The sequence below is a fragment of the Musca autumnalis genome, unplaced genomic scaffold (genome assembly GCF_047663935.1).
Source record: "Musca autumnalis isolate F117 unplaced genomic scaffold, ASM4766393v1 scaffold_1, whole genome shotgun sequence".
NCBI lineage: Eukaryota > Metazoa > Arthropoda > Insecta > Diptera > Muscidae > Musca > Musca autumnalis.
Window position 1 is genome coordinate 196,803,742 of NW_027411644.1, and position 23,499 is coordinate 196,827,240.

General features: G+C 36.8%; 1 protein-coding gene across 1 annotated transcript in view; it reads right to left on the bottom strand.

The window, feature by feature from the left end:
- Window positions 1-7,333: 7,333 nt before the first annotated feature.
- Window positions 7,334-23,499, bottom strand: part of LOC141388926 (uncharacterized) — a 58,012-nt gene continuing 41,846 nt past the window's right edge. The window contains exon 2 of the mRNA XM_073959693.1: window positions 7,334-8,243. Within this exon, the coding sequence (XP_073815794.1) occupies window positions 7,382-8,242 (861 nt within the window). The 5' untranslated portion in view covers window position 8,243 and the 3' untranslated portion in view covers window positions 7,334-7,381. The remainder of the gene's footprint in view (window positions 8,244-23,499) is intronic.

Sequence of the window (23,499 nt, forward strand, 5' to 3'; positions counted from 1 at the left end):
CTTCTGATTTTTTCGCGGCAGCCTTTACTGACTTCAGTAACGGCATCACACGGCCAACGTTCCAGGCTTAAGCATTACTATTGAGATTCCGTACAGGCACAGTGTTTTGGGAGATTTCTCTCATTGCGATGGGACTGAGGGTAATCTCATACGGCGAAGCACAATCCTCTTCGCCACATTACTCGGGGTGCTTTATAAATTGCCGGTTGAAATAACGCGCACACCTCTTCGGATCTGTCACTGTTACTTCGTTGAGAGTAAAAAACCTTCTACCATTATTTTCTCCGGATTTGAGACTGATTTAACCGTTGCCCATAATTTAGTTAATCCCGTACCTATGTTGCATTGCCTAATGTTGTCTAGCCACTTTTTCCGCTTATGCTCGCTCGCCTACTAGTAAGTTCCTTGGGGCGAAGCTCATCGAGCCTATTTGCTAGTTCTGTTGCCTCTGCTGGGAAATTTGGTTGAATTTCGGATATTCGACCAGCAGGAATGTAGCGAGCGGCTGCAACTATAATATTGACCTGAAAAATTCTCTCGGCTATCCAAGGATCTGTGGGAATGGACAGCTCTCTGAAGCGGTGGTTGGTAAATACTCTGAAGCCTTGACAATCAGCTTTTCCAAGGTTCAGAAAAGTAGAGCAGTCTGAGATTATGAAGATACACGATAAGCAGATACTTTACCAGTACCACACTTTACTGCTACTCCCATACATTCCATGTCTGTATCACTAGAGGCAAGTTCAAGCGAAATAAGTCCGTACTAGGCAGACTGGTACATAAGGTAGGCAAGTCCTCCTCATTCGTTTTTTTGTACGATTCTTTCGCCAAACAAAGTAACCGTCGCAACGATGCAAGGCTATGGGTGTCGATGAGCTTTGCTTCCTGGATCGCGGAGACCATCATGTTTCTCCGACTCATAAAGTCTACAATTTCGATGACCTTGTTGCGGAGATCATATCAATTGAATTACAGGAATGATGCATTTCCAGGGCTCTGATAGTATTTTCACGAACAATATAAAGACGACGACAGAGTTGGAGAAACGTTGGGATATGTTCTGGCGCAGCAAGCACCAAAATAACTCTTATTCCAGCTGTTCTGGTTGCGGTTAAGACCAGAGCAAATGGACAAAAGCAAACGGATCTTGCAAACGGAACATATACATGGCCCGGGGGTTTTCTCCATTCCGCCACTGGCCAAAAGAGCTCGGAGTCGGCATTCCGGAATATATTGCCGATCCCATGTTGAAACAAGAAACGAACACAAACACATAATTGTTGAGATGACGGCACCTGATCGAAGATTCCTCCGAGTCAATCCTTGGCGATCACAAGGACTTATTATAGAAGACCATACAGTCTTCTTCTATAAGGCCATAAGGTATCCTTGTAGAAGACCATAATGCCTTCTTATACAACTCCACAAATTATTTTTGTAGAGGACAAGAAAGTCTTCTTATAGAAGGCCACAAGGACTTATTATAGAAGATCTCAAGGTCTACCTACGGCAAACCTAAGGTCTTCTTATAGAAGCCCACCACAAAGCCTTCTTATTGGGGACCACTGGCCCTTCTTCCTCTAAAAGATCACAACGTAGAATTCCTCTCAAATGAGGCTACGAAGTAATCTCATATTCCGATAATGACGCTGCCAAATCTGATGACTCACTTTCAATACTCGGTTCACATACTGATGCATACTGCTACCGTTCACAGCTTCAGCAGTAATTTGTTATATAATTTTGTTAATTTTCCTAACCGCCGTAGTTGATGTGCAAATATGTCAATTAACAATTAATTAACTAATCATTGTCATCTGTTGAATATCATTAAATAGTTCAGTTCCACAATTTATGATACAAAATTATTATATTTGAGTGGACCAATCGTTGAGATATGACAAACAACCAAAATTGTAATTTATGAAAAAATTTGAGATAGAGATTTGTATTTTTGTCGCTGATATTTCTTTTTGATGTTTACGAAAATATTTCCATCTCTTTGTTTTCGTCATTATATAATTATTGTATGCCACTGTTTTGACATTATTGTTGTTTTTTTTTTGTCTCATTTGAATTTGACCGATCTTTAATAGCATCTGCCCGCAAACAATGTTTAATTAACTAAACGTTTGTCAAAGACGGGATGGGCTGAGTGATAAAATTGTAGCGCCGCACATTTGTTATTGCGTCGGATCTGTTGTCGTCCATCTGTCACATATCTCTTGGATTCATAATTAGTGGTAATTTTTTATTGATCAATAAAAGACCGAAGCGAATGCATAACAACGAATTGTCAAAAGAAATTGCTAATGTTTCTATTTAGAGAAATTCCAAAATAGAAACTGAAACTTGAATAAAGAAAGAGAGATGAATAATCGACCTCACGAAAAGATTAATTTACATTGGTCTTTGGTAATATTTTGAGTGGTGTAATGGTTACCAAGCAATTGTTTTCTTGTGAAAGACATCAAGGTCTTCTTTTGGAAAAATGCAAGGTCTACTGATAGAAGGCCAAAAGGTGTTCTTGTAAAAAACCATAAGGACATCATATAGAGTACCACAAGGTATTCTTATAGAAGACTACAAGGTATTCTGAAAGAAGAATACAAGGTTTTCTTACAGATGACCATAAAATTTTACTGTAGAAGACAACAAGGTGTCTATAGAAGCACATTTACTTTCAGAAAGGGTCTAAAGAAGCACCATTTCTTTCAGAAATGATCTAGAGAAGCACCATTTCTTTCAGGAAGGGTCTACAGTAGCACTCTTTCTTCTATCACAAAAGGTCTTTAGAAGCACCATTTCTTTCAGGAAGGGTCTACAGTAGCACTCTTTCTTCTTTCACAAGAGGTCTTTAGAATCACCCTTTCTTCTTTCAGAAAGGGTCTACAGAAGCACCCTTCCTTTCAGAAAGGGTCTATAGAAGCACCCCCTTCTTTTAGGAAGGGTCTATAGAAGCACCCTTTCTTTTAAAAAGAGTCTATAGAAGCACTCTTTGATTCACAAAGAAGCGCCCTTTCCTTTTGAAAGGGCCTATAGAAGCGTCCTTTCCTTTAGAAAGGGTCTATAGAAGCGTCCTTTCCTTTAGAAAGGGTCTATAGAAGTGCCCTTTCCTTTAGAAAGGGTCTATAGAAGCACCCTTTCCTTTAGAAAGGGTCTATAGAGGCACTCTTTCTTTCAGAAAGGGTCTATAGAAGCACTCATTCTTTCAGAAAGGGACTATATATGCATCTTTACCTTTAGAAAGGGTACATAGAAGCACCCCTTCTTCTTTGAGAAAGGGTCTATAGAAGCACCCTTTCTTCTTTGAGAAAGGGTCTATAGAAGCACCCTTTCTTCTTTGAGAAAGGGTCTATAGAAGCACACTTTCTTCTTTGAGAAAGGGTCTATACAAGCACCCTTTCTTCTTTCAGAAAGGGTCTATAGAAGCACTCATTCTTTCAGAAAGGGACTATATATGCATCTTTACCTTTAGAAAGGGTATATAGAAGCACCCCTTCTTCTTTGAGAAAGGGTCTATAGAAGCACCCTTTCTTCTTTGAGAAAGGGTCTATAGAAGCACCCTTTCTTCTTTCAGAAAGGGACTATATATGCATCTTTACCTTTAGAAAGGGTATATAGAAGCACCCTTTCTTCTTTGAGAAAGGGTCTATAGAAGCACACTTTCTTCTTTGAGAAAGGGTCTATAGAAGCACCCTTTCTTCTTTGAGAAAGGGTCTATAGAAGCACCCTTTCTTTCAGAAAGGGTCTATACAAGCACCCTTTCTTTGAAAAAGGGTCTATAGAAGCACTCTTTCATTCACAAAGGGTTTAAAGAAGAACCCATTCTTTCAGAAAGGGTCTATAAAAGCACTCTTTCATTCACAAAGGGTTTAAAGAAGAACCCATTCTTTCAGAAAGGGTCTATATAAGCACTCTTTCATTCCCAAAGGGTCTATAGAAGAACCCATTCTTTCATAAACGGTCTATAGAAGAACCCTTTCTTCCAGAAAGGGTCTATAAAAGCACCCTTTCTTTTAGAAAGGGTCCATAGAAGCACTCTTTCTTTCAGAAAGGGACTATAGAATCACCCTTTATTTCAGGAAGGGTCTATAGGCATCCTTTCTTTATAGAAGCACCCTTTCTTTTAGAAAGGGTCTATAGAAGCACCCTTTCCTTTAGAAAGGGTCTATAGAAGCACCCTTTCCTTTAGAAAGGGTCTATAGAGGCATTCTTTCATTCAGAAAGGATCAAGCTTTCTTTCTTTCAGAAAGGGTCTATAGAAGCACCCATTCTTTCAGAAAGGGTCTATGGAAGCACCCATTCTTTCAGAAAGGGTCTATAGAAGCACCCATTCTTTCAGAAAGGGTCTATAGAAGCACCCATTCTTTCAGAAAGGGTCTATAGAAGCACCCATTCTTTCAGAAAGGGTCTATAGAAGCACCCATTCTTTCAGAAAGGGTCTATAGAAGCACCCATTCTTTCAGAAAGGGTCTATAGAAGCACCCATTCTTTCAGAAAGGGTCTATAGAAGTACCCTTTATTTCAGGAAGGGTCTATAGAAGCACCTTTTCTTTCAGAAAGTGTCTATAGAAGCACCCTTTCTTTCAGAAAGGGTCTATAGAAGCACCCTTTCTTTTAGAAGGGGTCTATAGAAGCACCCTTTCTTTTAGAAGGGGTCTATAGAAGCACTATTTCTTTCAGAAAGGGTCTAAAGAAGCACTATTTCTTTCAGAAAGGTTCTAAGGAAGAACCATTTCTTTCAGAAAGGCTCTATAGAAGCAACCTTTCTTTCAGAAAAGGTCTATAGAAGCACTCTTTCTTTCATAAAGGGTGTATAGAAGCACCCTTTCTTTTAGGAAGGGTCCAGAGAAGAACGCTTTCTCTCAGAAAGGGTCTATAGAAGCACTTTTTTATAGACGACCGTGTTTAAGGGACGTGCTTCATCTCGTCCTTAAATACGTGTTTCGGCTCATCTATAAAGACGTGTTTCAGCTCGTCTATAAAGACGTCTATAAAGACGTGCTTCAGCTTGTCTATAAAGACGTGCTTCAGCTCGTATATAAAGACGTGCTTCAGCTCGTCTATAAAGACGTACATCAGCTCGTCTATAAAGACGTGCATCAGCTCGTCTATAAAGACGTACATCAGCTCGTCTATAAAGACGTGCTTCAGCTCGTATATAAAGACGTGCTTCAGCTCGTCTATAAAGACGTACATCAGCTCGTCTATAAAGACGTGCTTCAGCTCGTCTATAAAGACGTGCTTCAGCTCGTCTATAAAGACGTGCTTCAGCTCGTCTATAAAGACGTGCTTCAGCTCGTCTATAAAGACGTCCTTCAGCTCGTCTATAAAGACGTGCTGCAGCTACAGAGGCACGCTTTCTTTCAGAAAGGGTCTATAGAAGCACGCTTTTTTCAGAATGGGTCTATTGAAGCACGCTTTCTTTCAGAAAGGGTCTACAGAAGCACGCTTTCTTTCAGAAAGGGTCTACAGAATCACGCTTTCTTTCAGAAAGGGTCTACAGAAGCACGCTTTCTTTCAGAAAGGGTCTACAGAAGCACGCTTTCTTTCAGAAAGGGTCTACAGAAGCGCGCTTTCTTTCAGAAAGGTTCTATAGAAGCACCCTTTATTTCAGAAAGGGTCTATAGAAGCACCCTTTTTTCAGTCTATAAAGACGTGCTTCAGCTCGTCAGAAAGTGTCTACAGAAGCACGCTTTCTTTTAGAAAGGATCTACAGAAGCACGCTTTCTTTCAGAAAGGGTCTACAGCAGCACGCTTTCTTTCAGAAATGGTCTATAGAAGCACGCTTTCTTTCAGAAAGAGTCTATAGAAGCATGCTTTCTTTCAGAATGGGTCTGTAGAAGCACGCTTTCTTTCAGAAAGGGTCTGTAGAAGCTCGCTTTCTTTCAGAAAGGGTCTACAGAAGCACGCTTTCTTTCAGAAAGGGTCTACAGAAGCACGCTTTTTTTCAGAAAGGGTCTACAGAAGCACGCTTTTTTTCAGAAAGGGTCTACAGAAGCACGCTTTCTTTCAGAAAGTTTCTACAGAAGCACGCTTTCTTTCAGAAAGTTTCTACAGAAGCACGCTTTCGTTCAGAAAGGGTCTACAGAAGCACGCTTTCTTTCAGAAAGGTTCTATAGAAGCACGCTTTCTTTCAGAAAGGGTCTACAGAAGCACTCTTTTTTTCAGAATGGGTCTGTAGAAGCACGCTTTCTTTCAGAAAGGGTCTACAGAAGCACGCTTTCTTTCAGAAAGGGTCTACAGAAGCGCGCTTTCTTTCAGAAAGGTTCTATAGAAGCACCCTTTATTTCAGAAAGGGTCTATAGAAGCACCCTTTTTTCAGTCTATAAAGACGTGCTTCAGCTCGTCAGAAAGTGTCTACAGAAGCACGCTTTCTTTTAGAAAGGATCTACAGAAGCACGCTTTCTTTCAGAAAGGGTCTACAGCAGCACGCTTTCTTTCAGAAATGGTCTACAGAAGCACGCTTTCTTTCAGAAAGAGTCTATAGAAGCATGCTTTCTTTCAGAATGGGTCTGTAGAAGCACGCTTTCTTTCAGAAAGGGTCTAAAGAAGCACGCTTTCTTTCAGAAAGGGTCTACAGAAGCACGCTTTTTTTCAGAAAGGGTCTACAGAAGCACGCTTTTTTTCAGAAAGGGTCTACAGAAGCACGCTTTCTTTCAGAAAGTTTCTACAGAAGCACGCTTTCTTTCAGAAAGTTTCTACAGAAGCACGCTTTCGTTCAGAAAGGGTCTACAGAAGCACCCTTTCTTTCAGAAAGGTTCTATAGGAGCACGCTTTCTTTCAGAAAGGGTCTACAGAAGCACCCTTTCTTTCAGAAAGGTTCTATAGAAGCACCCTTTATTTCAGAAAGGGTCTATAGAAGCACGCTTTCTTTCAGAAAGGGTCTATAGAAGCACCCTTTCTTTCAGAAAGGTTCTATAGAAGCACCCTTTATTTCAGAAAGGGTCTATAGAAGCACCCTTTCTTTCAGAAAGGGTCTTTAGAAGCACCCCGTGCCTTGGCTCGTCTATAAAGACGTGCTTTAGACTCGTGTATTAAGACACGCCTTTGGCTCGTCTATAAATACGTGCCTTTGGATCATCTGTAAAGACATGCCTCAGCTCGTTTATAAAGACGTGCTTCAGCTCTTCTATAAAGACTTGCTTCAGCTCGTCTATAAAGACGTGCTTCAGCTCGTCTATAAAACTTGCACGTCTACAAAGACTATCTTTATTTGACATATAGAGACTCCCCTCGTCTATAAATTCATCCTCATCAATAAAGACTTCCTTCAGATATAAAGGTTAGATACCGAAACACCCCCTTTCCCAAAATAAAACAAAAATCATTTCGTTATTTTTCGTAACACACTAAAGTTAAATTAAATTTAAAAAACTTAATAAATAATATTTTTATTAAAATAAAATGAAGATTTCAGATTTTGTGGCGTTAAATTATATTTCGGTCCTGCATGGGCCACTTGCAGTCTAAAAGGTCGCCCATTAAAGTAGTAATCATTTCGATCCAAACGATAGACTTTACTTTCTGCCATGCTGGACGAGGATGTGGATGATGATGGTGGTGGTAATGTTGTTGTCTCAACCACCACCACCGATGGAGCTTTCGAAGGTTTTTCATATTGTGGCTGGGGCTTTTGTGGTTGATATTGGTGTTGTTGTGGTCTTTGACCAGCCAATGAAGCCTGAAAATAGGAATTCTGCAATTGTTGTTGATAATGTTTGTAGGGATTTTGAATGGCACCGTCGCCACCGCTCATGCCTCCATAATTGCCGTAGCTGGGATAATCTGTTGTCACGGGTACTTCTACCACCGATGATGGTTCGACAAGCAAAGGTTTAATTTTCATTGGTTGATAATCATAACCAATGCCGGGTATAAAACGATAAGGCATTGGCGGTATGGGAATATAATAGATGCGTGAATCCTTTTTTGTTTTCTTTGTCTTCAGGCGATTTGAATATTTCCTCAGTGTCAGGGGTTTCGTTGAGACAATGAAATCCTTGAAAATATTCTCAACACTTGGACTTTCAAATATCACCTTTGATGTGAGGGGTGGTGGTGGTGGGAGGGACGGTGAATTCAGTGATTTTTGACGAGCCTGCGTGAGACTATTCGGATTTATTACATAACATGCAACCGGTGCTGGTGCAGGTGATATGACCAGGGCAGCCAATAGTGTGCTTAAGAGTGAGGTTAGTGTGAATTTATTGCGTTGTTGTCCGCTGGGTGGCAACATTCTGAAAAGAGAAAAAAAATAAAGAGATTTTGGTAAGTGGTTTTCTTTAAAGAATTAAAAAAGTTTGTAAAAGCTACTAAGTTTATTGTCAAAGTAATATAAGTTTTATTGCCCTTGATTATTTGGTTTTTCAAATAAAAAAGTTTTCATTTCTCAAACATCTCCCAAGAAACTTCTTAAAAATAAATCATGTTTATTACCTACCCATCACTGTCATTCAATTCTTGAGCTATCACCCAAAATAAGAAAAAAAAAAAACATTTACACCTTTCTTCTAGATTCATTCAAGTAAATAAATAAAACAACAACAATTTAAAAAAAAAACATCTAAAACACACTAAAATATTCAATAAAACAAAATTTGAATAAAGAAATTCCAAAGAGGCAGACAGATACCGTTTTTTTCTCAAAACACCTGTCCACCTACTTTATGCTATAATAAAAGTAAACAACATCTCTGCTGCACGACGGTATCGATACGATGACCATACGACGTTGTAATCAATCTCAGCCATGTTAACAATCTTTTTTTGTGACCCATTGAAGCCAAAGCGTGTGGCGGTGTTACCGTCACCTACAATCATCACAGCATCCATTGTCTATTTGATTAATGATGTCTTCTTTTTTAACATCGGTCGATCGATCGGATCGTTTTATGTCCACAGAAACTAATTTGAATAAAGCCATTCTTCTTCTTTGTTGGATATTTATTAGAAGAAGAATTTGTCAAAATATTTGCATAAAAAAGGGATTGGCGAGCTATTATGAAGTATGAATTGTGGAATTCAAAGAGTAAATAAATCGTTGGCCTTTGTGGGCTTTTTGGGGGGATTTATTTAAATTTCAATTGCTTAGATTTAAAGTGGAAGCTACTGTTTGCTTTTCATTTCTTTCTTTCTTTCTCAGTGGAACATAATGTTCTTTGTAAGAGTTCCCATAATTAAAATAATTAATTAATTTAAGAGATTTTTGGCTTTTAGATATGCTTGCGCTGCACGTTGGGGCAAGATTGAAAAAATCCTTATTTACAAATAAATATACTAATTAAAAAATAATTAAAAAAAAATTAAGTTTCAGTGTTTTATTTAGAAATGCACTTAAAACTAGAAAATAATTTGTCGCTTAGCCTCAATAAATATATACTTTACCATGATGGAATCTCTCTCAAAAAAAAAAAAAAAAAAAAAAAAAAAATTGCCACCATTTATAATTTAAATGCAAGCATTTTATTTGAGAGATTCCATCATTAGATAGAATATATTTATTGAGGCTAAGCGACAAATTATTTTCTAGTTTTAAGTGCATTTCTAAATAAAACACTGAAACTTATTTTTTTTTTTAAATTATTTTTTATTTTGTATATTTATCTGTAAATTAGGATTTATAGTTCTAAATGACTAAGAATTCATAGTGTGAAAATTTGTCAATATAGGTCAATGTTTTGGTATAGCCGCCATATAGAGGTACAGTCAAATTTGGGGGTTTTCGAACATTTTATGCATATGTTGCAACTAAACTGGCTCAAATTGGGAATTGTGCATTTTGAATGGATTGAAAATATTTTTCAAATTATTTTTTATTGTTAACTTTTTAGAAAATAATTTTAAAATACCTGAAATTGTGTAGTACCGTTATATAAAGGCTATACCAAAACCTGGACTTATGTCCATAATTTTTGGTGGGGAAGTTTCAGTACCATTGGGAACTCCAAATGCCAAGTTACAATTTTTGGTGGAGAAGTTTCTGTACCATTAGGGACTCCAAATGCCAAGTTACAGCCAATTCGGCCTAAAAATTAAGATAAAATCCTCAAAATACCTGAAATCTAGTGGTGCCGCTATATGGAGGCTGTAGGAAAAAATGGGTCCATATTCATGTATTGCCATCCAAATCTGAAAAGTGTGCAAAGTTTCAGTTCGATTTGTCAACTGCAACTGCATTAAAAATGAGTAATCAGATTTGAAAAACAAGTTAAACAAGTGAGCCAAGGCTATAGTCGGGTCGGGGCCGACTATGTAATACCCTACACCACTACCCCCGTTCATAAGCTTTTGACTAATAAAATTCAAAATATTAAAATTGGGATAGCTTGGCGCCTTTGCTCTGAATGTCTTCATTAACACAGGTCAATTTTTTTGAAACGCATTTAAGTGCATCGACAGTACAACCCAAATAAAAAATGGAAAAGTGTATGCCAACCATCAATAGGCTTCTTTCTGTGTTAGACCCCCATCAACACCCAAAATTTCGTGAGGATCCGATCAAAATTTCGTAGTGTGATTGCACAAAAATGGAAAAAGGGATGCATTACCGACTATTGCGATATCTCTGTTGTTTGACCACCTATGACAACCTACTTCACATCGTTGTAAAGGTAATATTTTCTATTTTCCTTGCCAGGTTTTGCTTTCGATATACCTCCTACAGAAGGGAGATATTAACTTTGAAATAAAACGTTGGTCTTTTTTCCAAATATTTTTTTCACATTCCGACCCCTGAATAATATCCGCCCATTATCAAAAATCAAAGGATTTTTTCCACTGTGGGACCCCCAATAACACCCAAAATTTCGTGACGATCCAATTAAAATTGCGACCTGTAGCGTGATTTCCAAAAAAGTGGAAAAATGGATGTATTACCGACTATTGCGATATCTCCGTTATTTGGATACCTACGCCAACCTGCTTTACATCATTGTAATGATGGGATTTTTTACTTTCATTGTCAGACTTTGCTTTTGGAAGGTCCCGAACCAAAGCTGTGATATTCGTCATTATTATTAAAATCGCAAAAATAAAAAGTTGGGTTCTATTAGCGGCTATTGCGATATATTTGTTGTTTGATCACCTACGAGAACCTACGTTACATCATTAGAAAGGCGATATTTTCTACTTTCATGACCAGGTTCTGCTTTTGGTATACCCCATATTGAAGCTGAGATATTCGCTTAGGAAAAAAAGTTGTCTTTTTCTCCAAATAAGTTTTTGCCCATTACCACCCCTAAATATTATCCGACCATCACCAACATCAATAGGCTTCTTCCCCTCCGGGACCCCCATCAACATCCAAAATTTCGTGACGATCCGATCAAAATTGCGACCTGTAGCGTGATTACAAGGTTTAGATGGACAGACGGACAGACGGACGGACGGACGGACTGACGGACGGACACACATAGCCAGATCGACTCAGTTTGTCGAGACATTCATTTTGGTATATATAAGTATGGGTCTACGACCTTTATTTCGATGCGTTACAAACTTTTCAAAAATGAGTTACCAGATTTGAAATGCAAGTTAAAAAAACACCGTTAAAACACTGTAAAATGGACCAATATTTGTTTTAATTTCATATTCATGTATTGTCATCCAAATCTGAAAAGTGTGCAAAGTTTCAGTTCGATTGGTCAACTGCAACTGTGTTAAAAATGAGTTACCAGATTTGAACTAAACGGACACCAAAGCAAGTTAAATAAACACTGTAAAAATGTGGTCAAGACCCTCGAAATACAAAAAACCGGGAGATAGATAGCAAAAAGGGTTTATTTGTGTTAGTGGGGCTTATGTACAATGTGAATGGTTTTATGTATTATTTTCCGAATACACAAGGGAGGACATTTTTTTAATGCCTCCAGTGAAGACTAAATACCAAATTTTCACTTCGATGGGATATATGTACAAGCTATGGCTGCTAACAACAACACCACATTAGCGACGACTAAGTACTCAACCCTTTAGCTTTGCTGTGTCCTGTTTTCTAGTGCCACGAAACACGAGAATCGCCCACCTCTAATATGGACCCGAAAATGTCCTTATATTTAGGGACAAATCTCTAAAATTAGGGACACTCTTTTGTACACCTCTCACTCTAACGTTTTTAGTAGTCTTCGTAGCAGATTAGGTGTTACGACCAGCGTTGCCGACAGTTTTTGATCGGAAATCGTCAAAAAACGTCAAAATGCTCCAAAACTTGGTTTGGTTACCGTTTCATGCAAATTTTGCTGATAGTTATGACTAGAAATCGGATTTTGCATATTTTTCTAGTTATGACAATGAGACTGACTACATAAGATATACAATCAGCAGCAATAAATCTAATCCAACCTCACTTAAAACATGTTTGCTTAAAAAATGTTTTCACAAAATGTGAGTTTTTCTATGGTTATCGAGTTTGCAGTAATACAGAGGGTAAAAATACTCCCACTTTTGAATGACAGCTTTGCTCAACTATCGCCTGATTGACCGTGTGACCGTCCATGTTTGTCGGTCATCACTGTACACTATGGTTGTTGGAAATTGATAAAAATTGTCTTTTAAAACTGACTGACTAGCTGTCCGCTTACGAGGGCAGAAAGCTGGACTCCTACATTTTTCGCAACAATATTGATGATTTTCATTAAAAATCGAGCTTGCAGCATTATTTCGTTATATTTTTGTTAAAATATAGTTATCCTATACGTGAAAAATCTTCATTTCAGGACATAAAATCGACTGTGTCACTGGGGTCTGTTACTGCCATAATAAGACTATGATACCTACCCATAAACGCCCAAAATTTGGGCATCGAAATGTTTTATTCGAACTAAGTTTAAATTCGAAGATGAGCCATATCGGTCACTCCTTAGATGTCTCCCCCACAAAAGTTCAAAACTTATCACTAAAATGATGCACACGATAACTGTCGAAAGTATCAACCGATTTGGTTCATACTTTGCACATCGTAATATCCCAGCAAAATGTTTGCCTCCAAAGAAGCAGTTAAATCATATATACAAGTGATCTGGAAGTGCATCAAATTATGCATTTTTACTCATGATTTTTACAAGAGCGTGACTACTGAAAGATGCACTCCATCAGCACTGCATTTTAACTATTCCCTTGGAATTGCATTTTAACTAACCCTTTAGGGTAGAATAGGATGCAGTCCAATTTGCATCCAAAGCAAGTGTTTTGATGCAGTGCTTTGGATTGAATTTAAAGGCACTCTTTGGAATGTGTTTTTATGCAGTTCAAAGATGCAATAAAAATGCAAGCCATTGCAAACTATCCCAAAATAAATAAAAAAGAATTTATTGTTTGTCTAATGTCTTGTTCATACTAAGGCTAATTCGCTCTCTATTCATTGTTCGAACCCAAATTACGATATAATTACTTCATTTCCCATACAAAATTTTGAGAACGAACAACGATTTTTGTACCTTGTTCAATTTAAATTACTCTCAGAACGACGATAAAATATGTCCCATCTCTAACAAATGAGAGAATTTATCGAAATAAATTAATTATGACAGGAATAATACAAAATTTAAAAATGTATTAAAAACCCAAACATTTTTAGATAAACTACAAAATATCAATGAAAAGTAAACTGTTTAACGACTAATTTACGTTCAAATCATAGCAAATTTTGTCTTCTCTTCCATTGTAGTTGCATTTCTTGTCCATCATTTCAAATTAACGTACAAATTAAGAAACAAAAATCAAATGACTGCCGGAATGTCTGTATACCAAAAGTTATTGTGGCAGGTCTCTCTCGTTAAGTTTTAAAATAGAAAAATTTGAAAATATATTGAAAACACCAAAATTGTGAGAAAAACTAGAAAACACAAATGAATAATGAATAATAGAATTTAATATGAAATACATATCTGAAAGAAAGAGAAATATTTTTTCAGTTCATATCAATTGACTGCACTCGTCTTTTGGCTGAAACTTTCTTTAAAATCAGTAAACAAAAACCATGAAAATATGAATCATCCCAGCAAAAATTCGGATCCATTAGTCATTACGTAACCCATTACAAAGTAATGTAAACAAGCTTCTTTTCGCATTATAAGTAATCTGAATAGTAATGGGATACTTTTTAAAAAATTACAAGGCAAACCTACTTACTTTGCTCCTCACTAAGTAATGAGGACGGTGGCACAGTGAGTGTGTGTGCACATGTGCACTGCACATTTAAGTTCTTAAGCAACGAACATTAGGTGTGCGTGGCATAGTATGTAGTGTCTTTGGCTAGAAATCAGAGGGTTCGTGTGTTCAACTCGCACAGCGAGCGAAATAAAATAAAAGTAAGAAGTGTGATGAAATTAAAAAAAATCTCTACATCAACTGTTCTAAAAATAGATTTTTTTTCAACTTACTTTTCAACTTCTCGTGGCCACAAAATAACTGGTTATTCTAGTGGTCATAAAATAACTACAAACTGAGTGCGATATGCCCTTGTAAAAATAATGAGGAAGAAAGGGGGTTTGTGAATAGTTACGGCTCCCAAAATGATTTTGGGAGGATATTTTTTGCTGGGATGTTGCTATGAATTGTGTACCATGTCGTATGAACGGGTTAATTCGTGTACGTAATTATGAGAACGAACGACGTGATTCAAATGCTGGTATGAACAGGGTTAAAACAAGAATAATAAGAACTTTATTACAATTATACAGATTTTGAAATTTCTTCATTAAATTCAATCGCATCTGGGTTTGTTTCGTCCGCTCTCCATTTAATCCAAGCTGAAATGTTTTTGATTCATCTGCTAAAGGGGTTCTTATATTGTCTTCCCATCGCCATTTGAGATCTCGACAAGTACTCCAACAGCACTTCATTAGGAAATTTTCTTCTTGTGAGTTACCGTAAAAATGTTCCCAACTTTTGGTTGTATTTTTTATTTTATATGCAAATTTTAGAAATTGACGCACACTTTTTCTATCTTTGAAAAAATTCTGTAGTTCTAGGTATCTACAAATTGGCTTGATTAATAGGGATCACTAAGAAACTGTAAAATGTATCGAACGGAGTGCCTTTTTCACGACTCCCTTGAATTGCATCCGGATGCAATTTAAATGCGAGAAATGGATGTCAATTGTTGGATCGCATCAAAATTCTGTTAAAATGCAAGGAATTGGAGTGCCTTTTTCACGACTCCGATTGAACTGCATCCAGATGCTGTTAAAATGTGAGGAAAGAACGTCATTCATTGGATCGCATTCGAATGCGGTTAAAATGTAAGGAATGGAGTGCCTCTTTCACGACTCCGTTTGAACTACATCAAAACATGCCGTGAAAGAACTAATCTACATTGCACTACTTCCAATTTATTTGAACTCCATTGGGTACCTCCCACACAAAATTTCGGAAAAAAAGTGTTAATTCATGTCTAATGGCTGGCGGTGCAAAATTTGGCCTTCGTAATATTTTTTCCAAACATAGTTTAAGTTCGAAGATGGGTCCGATCGATGCGCACTTTCCGGTATCTCTCCCCAAAAATTAAAAAAGTCACGAAGGTGGTACGCGCTATATCCGTTGAACGGAGCAACCGTCCAAAACTTCGGATCTCCTAATATTGTGTACAAATGTAGTTTTACTTCAGAAATGATCTATATCGGTTTTCTCCTTAGGGTACCTCCCCCACAAAATTCAACATTGTTTTAAGTGCAGTTTGGATCTGTTCTTAGATCCTTTGGAAAAATTGTACCGATGCTACTCTTAATGGTCCTTTTTAAGCGATATTATGTTTTTCGTGAGCAAGTTCATGCTTCCTGACATAGAAGGGCAAAGAATCTGCGTAACCGGTATTAAAATCGATATTGTCAATAGATGAAACTTTCAATTCATAGAGGCTGAGCGTATGTCTCTGTCGGCTAAGTCGACTGATACTTTTGTTTTGTTGTTTATTTTGATTTTTTTATGGAAACAAGTAACAAAGTATATGTCGGTTTTGCCGACGGAGATATACCCTCAGCCTATGTGAATTGAAACTTTCATCTGCGGACAAATCGAATGTATTTATGGCCTTTGCAGAATTTTGTGGCCTTTTTTGGACATTTGAACTTGCCGACAAAAATGTGTGTTGGGATTAAAGTTCAAAAGTGTTGCGGAGGAGATACTTGAAGAAATGGACCGACATAGTCCATTACGGAAGTGTATCTTAGTTTGGGAGTCATAACTTTTCTATAGATATCGCGCCCACTACTCATTTTAGTGGGCCATCGTATAACTTTTGGACCTGTATGCCAGGATGCATGGACTTGTCCACGGAAAACATAATATCGATGTAAATAGAAACACAACGAACAGCATCGGTATACATTTCCAAAGGATCTTCGAACATAGCCTAAACTGCACTTAGACACAAATGTTGAACTTTTGTGGGGGAGGTACCCTAAGGAGAGGACCGATGTTAAGCTAAATTTGGACAAAATATTAGAAGAGCCAAAGTTTGGACCAAATTGGTTGCCCGTTCAAGAGAAATCGTGTATACAATTTTAGTGGCATTTTTTTAACATTCGGGGAAGTACCGGAAGTTGTTGACCGCTATTGCCCATCTTAGAATTGAAACTAAGTTTGGACAAAATATGACGAAGCCCAAATTTTTGGACTAAATCGGTTGATCAGTTCGAGAGTTATCGTGCTCTCCAGCCACTACATATGGTGCCATAGAGGTTTTTACACCTTTCGGGATGTTTTCTCTAGAAGTATGGGCTTGCCCTTGAAAAAAAGTTTTACCGTCGTAATTGAGGCAGCGAATGCAGATTGCTTCAACAAAAATCAAAGTGATTCGAGAGCAGGTCTTAAAGTGAACTTATCCAAAATTTTATGTTGAAGGTTCCCGAAGGAGTGAACAAATATAGTCCATATTCTAACCAGATCTATATGTGGTGCGTAAATTATGGACCATATTGGTCACTCCCTTCAAGAGTTATCGTGCGCACATTTTTTCGGAACATTTTTGAACTTTTGTGGGGGAGGTATCTGAAGGAGTGGAACGATATGGCTTATCTTCGAACTCAAACTAAGTTTGGACAAAATATTATGAAGGCTAAATTTTGGATCGAATCGGCAGATCCGTTCGAGAGTTATCTTGCGCTCCAACCACTACACACGGTGTCATAGGGATTTTTTTTACAACTTTCAGGCTACTTTCTCAGGAAGTAAGGACTTGCCCCTAATAAAACTTGTACTGTCGTATGGGGGCAGCAAATACAAGTTGTTACAACAAAAATCAAAATGATTCGAGAGCAGGTCCTCAACTGAACTTTTCGAAATGTTGTGTGGGATGTACTCGAAGGGGTGGACCGATAGAGTCAATATTAAAACCTCATCTATTGTTTTAAACGACTTTAGAATGGTTTATACTGCTTATTTGGCTCTCGATTTTTGTGTTTGGGCTCATTATACACTCAGCCTTTAGGCTAGAAGGGTATATGTACACTTTGATACGAAAAATGTCTGTCTGTCTGGCTTGTGCGCACGATAACTCTCGAACAGTTCAACCGATTCGAACCAAATATTTTGTCCAAACTTAGTTTAAGTTCGAAGATGGGCCATATCGGTCCACTCCTTCTGGTACCTCCCCCACAAAAGTTCAAAATTTTTCTGTAAAATGGTCTGAACGATAACTCCAATCGATTTGGTCAAAACTTTGCACATCGTATTATTCCTTCCAGAAAAAGATCTTCGAATATGAACTATATCGGTCCACTCCTTCGGGTACCTCCCACACAAAATTCGGATAAAGTGAAGTTTAAGGGGTCCTCTCGGATGGTTTTGTAATTTTTTTTTTCAGTAAGTTTTCACGAATTTTGGGTGTTGGTGAGGGTCCCGGTGGGGAAGAAGCCTATTGATTTTGGTGATGGTCGGATAATATTCAGGGGTCGGAATGGGCAAAAAACTTATGTGGATAAAAAAACAACGTTTTTTTCCAAAGCGAATATCTCAGCTTCTACATGGGGTATACCAAAAGCAAGACCTGACAATAGAAGTAGAAAATATCACCTTTCTAATGATGTAAAGTAGGTTCTCGTAGGTGATCAAATAACGAAGATATCACAATAGTCGCAAATAAAACCCAAATTTTCATTCTTGCGATTTTAATTATAATGACGAATATCACAGCTTTGGTTAAAGACTTTTCAAAAGAAAAGCCTGACTATGGAAGTAGGAGATCCCATCTTTACAATGATGCAACCAAGTCGGCGTAGGTGACCAACTAACGGAGATATCGCAATAGTCGGTATTACATCCCATTTTTCCATTTATTTGGAAATCACGCTACAGGTCGCAATTTTGATCGGATCGTCACGAAATTTTGGGTGTTGATGGGGGTCCCGAAGGGGAAGAAGCCTATTGATTTTGGTGATGGTCGGATAATAATTAGGGGTCGGAATGAGCAAAAAAGTTATTTGGAGAAAAAGTCTACATTTTATTCCAAATCTCAGCGTCTATATAAAAAGCAAAACTTGACAATGAAAGTATAAAATATCAATTTTGAAAGGATGTAACGTAGGTTGTTGCAGGTGGTCACACAACGATGATATCGCAATAGTCGCTAATAGAACCCAACTTTTCATTTTTGCGATTTTAATAATAGTGACGGATATCACACCTTTGGTTGGGGACCTTCTAAAAGCAAAGCCTGAATAAGAAAGTAGAAAATCCCATCTTTAAAATTATGCAAATTAGGTTGGCGTAGGTGGTCAAATAATAGAGACTATTGCGATAGTCGGTAATGCATCCTTTTTTTCCACTTTTTGTGCAATCAATTTTGATCGGATCATCACGAAATTTTCTCACAGAGATAGAAGAATATTGATGTTGGTGATGTCGAGAGTAGTCAAATATAAAACTAAATATTAATTATTTTGGTTCAGTTCGCCTTAAGAAATGTTTTCGAGTGAAAAGATTATGCACAGGGGTAGTGGTGTAGGGTATCACATAGTCGGCCCCGTACCGACTATAGCATTTCTCTCTTGTTTTCAGTAAGTTTTTTTTCTGGCTCGCTTTACAACGGTACAATTTTTTGCCGGAGAAAGTCAATAATTCCTTAGATATTGGACTAAAAGCTCCAAGAAACCCAACCAAAATGGCAAATCCGCAAGATAATCCTCGGAGGGAGTTTTTGATTGATGCAGGCTTTGCACATCGTATTATTTCATCCAGTCCAGTATAGGATTGAAATATAGACTATATCGGTCCACTCCTTCGTGTACCTCCCACACAAAATTCCGATAAAGTGAATTTTAGGAGCTCCTCTCGCATCGTTTGGACTCTTTTTCAGTAGATTGTTGGAGCGGCCTCATTTACAATGATACATTTTGTTCCGGAGTAATGGCCCAAAAGCTTCAAAACCCTGTCGGATATTGTGCAAGATAACTCTGAAACTTTTTCAGAAATTTCTTTCAAACTTATTTTAACATAATTTAATATTTTGAGTCCTTTATGGTCAATGATTTGGTATAGCCCCACATTACGGTATACACAGATTTTAAAGCAAACTCGTGATACAAAATCAATATATTTTATATACGGCATAATTATTGTGTTTGGTTTGGTTTTTTTGTTTTTTTCTTGGTCAATTTCTCCGTCAGCACAGCTGACTGATACGTACTTACTTGTTTTGAGATGTATCCCTATGTATGTACTTTATTAGTACATTCAAAATTGCCTATATTTGGTATGTTCCAGTACTGCAAGAATCTACTAATTTTAACTATTTTTTCCGATAACATAAAGGAAAAAAATGCTATCGTAGTATAAAATAGTAGCCAGTAGACATTTTTTCTCTCGTGTACAAGGATTCTATACTTGATTTCCATATTTTCTGTAAATTTATAAAGTGTCTAATTCCAGAAGAATCAAATCCCTTTCGATAGCCGTAATTTGCTTCTCATTTTTTGTTGTTGGGTAAAATCAGAGGTCCACAATTTCATTGTAAATAAAGCTCACGTACGCCAAGCATTAATCCACCTACAAAATGCTGTACCCGTTAAGTTTGAATTTATCAGAAGCCATTAATCATATTGAAATTGAATTGAAATTATTTCAAAATTGACGAAATGACATTTTAATTACAATTTTTTTGCAATAATTTGACAATATTTTGCTGCGGCTGTTGTTATTGAAGAGAAATGAAATAATTTCTCTTGTTTGGTCGAACATTCACTTAGCCCAGCTACCAATTCACACTTTAAACAGAGCATGGACAGTATAATATTTTGATAATTTCCATGGAAACAATAAATGGCCATGGGCTATTGGTCATTATCAAGACAAGATCAGAAAGAGAAAAAATACATAAAACCACATAATTGTGCAAACAGCGTAACTAAATATTTGTATGTCTCTGATAAAATCCTCCCACCCGTATTTGTCTTAAACACAAAAACAAAAATTCAACTGTAACATTTCATCGATCAGCGGCAGCTCAACAAATAAATAAAATTTCAGTTTCACTTGTTTATTTTTTTTGCCATAATCAAGTGCGAAAACAATGGATGAAACATTGGATTAATGATTAATTACTTTATGGTCTCTGTGGTCTGGTTGTTGGTTGGTCTCTGGTGTTGATCATCCATCGTTCGCACACACGCCAACTAATATCGCTTTCAGTAAGTTTGTTTGCTGCTTTTTGCAAACAAATCGAATAGTTTACGTTGCTTAATTGACCATTTGGCGTTTGCATGTATTCTTTAATTGGATAATAGTGTTGCATTTGTTGTAACAAAAAAACTAGACAAAGCTGAATTATAATATTTAATAAGATATGAATAATCCGTTTAATTGGCATTGAACGGAATGGCTTAATTCAAACAAGCGTCTAATCATTGCTTTATGGAGAATGCAATACAGTCATGAATAAACCAAAAAGAAAAAGCCTTAAAGGAGTGAGATATGAAAATAATTAACTACAGATGTAATTTGAAACATTTCAATGGTAATTGGAGAGACCAATTTGTAATATCATTTGAAATTCGAATTCTATAATGTGTAATATATAGTTTCTCATTTGAAAATTGAATTACAAATATAATTTTAGTTAATTTCTCGTTAGAGTCGAGCTTAATGACCAATGATTTTTTGAAAGTGAAAAAAGGATAGCCGAAGATTCGAACCCACACAACCACCACTATGTCACATGTTTCGCCCTTCGCCGTAATAGGCAAAATTTTCGAATACAAATATAATATTTTGAATTAAAATTGAAAAAAAAATCGAATTACAAATGAAATAAGTCAAGTTTTAAATGAAATGTAATGAATTACAAACGGAGAATGTTTTATAAGAATGTTAATTATTTTAAAATAGAAAATATATCAGCTGAGGTTATAGAAATGGGTTGCAATACATTTATTTAAATTAAACCAGTAAGGAAAGGATCATAGTCGGCGGGGCCGATACCCTACACCACTGTGAATATGTAAAATATATATAGGAGATAAATATCAATTTGAACTAATTTCTATATAATATGGCACACTTATTACTATACAAAATTTCATCACACATTCCAAACTTCATCAAAATTGGACAGATATAGGGTCTTGGGTGCAGCAAATACGTGAAATCGGGCGAAAATATATATGGGAGCTATATCCAAATCTGAACTAATTTCGATATAATTGGACACACTTATTTGTAGACCGAGTTCAATTACACAATCCATATTTCATCAAAATCGGACGTATATAGCGTGTTTGGTGCAGCAATTACTTCAAATCGGCCGAATATATATATGGGAGCTATATCCAAATCTGAGCCGATTTCGATGTCATTTGACGCATTTATTTTTAGACCGAATTCAGTCACACATTCCAAACTTCATCAAAATCAGACGTATATAGCGTGTTTTGTGCCGCAAATACCTCAAATCGGTCGAAAATATATATGGGAGCTATATCCAAATCTGAACCGATTTCGATGTAATTTGGCACATTTAAAGATTATTAATTTATAATTTATAAAGATTAATAATTGGACTTTATATCTACCCACTCCTTTTGGTACCCCCTAACAAATTTCAACAATTTCGACACGATAATCATCATAGGGAGTTACCCATTTGGTCCAAACTTTGAACGTCGTAATATTTCTTCCAAACTTAAATTGGGCTCCAATATGGATTATATCTGTCCACTCGTTGGGGTACATGCCACACAAAATTTCATAATTTTTTCTCGAAGTGTAGTTAAGGGACATCTCTCGTATCGTTTTGACATTTGACATAAACTTAGTTTAAGCTCGAAGATGAGACATATCGGTCCACTCCTTCGGGTACCTCCCCCCAAAAATGTTCAAAACTTTTCGCTAAAATGGTGTGGATGATAACTCTCGAAGGCAGTAGCCAATTTGGTTCATACTTTGCACATCTTAATATTTCTGCGAAACATAGATCAGGTTCAAATACGGACTATATCGGTTGTAATATACCTTTTTATTCCTATTGAAACCGCATCTGTAAAATACTTTATTCCTTATATAAACTGTTAATTAACAGCATAAACTCAATGTTAATAACATTTACATCAATTACAAGCTCACATCTTTAATTTTGTCTTTCTGACTGTGAGCTAAAATTAGAATGATCAAAGCGTTCTGTATCCATATGTATAGAACATAAGCGCTTAATGCTTCAGTCACCCTAAATTCGTAGTAAATATTCCCTCAAATTACATCGGCTTAGGATAGCCCAGTGGGAGAACTCCTGATTTGCATTCTTAAGGTCCACGGTTCAAACCTCAGCACAGGTAATTTTTTTCTTTTTTTTTGAATCAGTTTTATGTTTTTTTTTTTTGCTGGCAAGATCATTTTTTTGAAAACAAAAAAATTAATGTTGATAGTAAAAGGAATATTCCAGATCCAAATCGACATGAAGTTAATGATGACTCATGAAATATTACCAAGTGGCTATAACAAAAACAAACTAAATTCGAATAGTTAATTCACCGGGTTTCTAGTGGATAGCATACGCAAATACCAGGAGAACAGCTACGCACCGCAGTGCCTAAATAATATTCATGCACAACCTTATTCTTTTTCTTTTGTACATGCTGACTACTACCCAATACGTCTGGCCAGCAGATTGGTTTAATCATAGTTTGACCTACCATATCCTCACTTAGCGTAGGGGAAGGGATGAAGAATGCATGTAACGTTATTTTTGTAGCTTCGATCGTTTAGTAGTGTGGATGCTGTAAAATCTCCACTCACATTAGTTATTAGTGGTGAATTTTTGGCTAGATCTCTTTTGAGGGTTTGCTGTGTGATGACTGATAATAAACTGTTCTTTCTTATTCGTCATTTTGATCAAATCAACACGTAGAAAACTTCTTTCTTGCTGTGAAATAGTATTCAACATTGCAAAGTACAGAAACTGTACAGTTCTTAACTTCGATATATAAAATACTAAAAAAATATAACAAAACTCTGTGAAATTATAGAAGTTACAAGATAAAATCTCCTTTAAATTAATTAAGATTACCT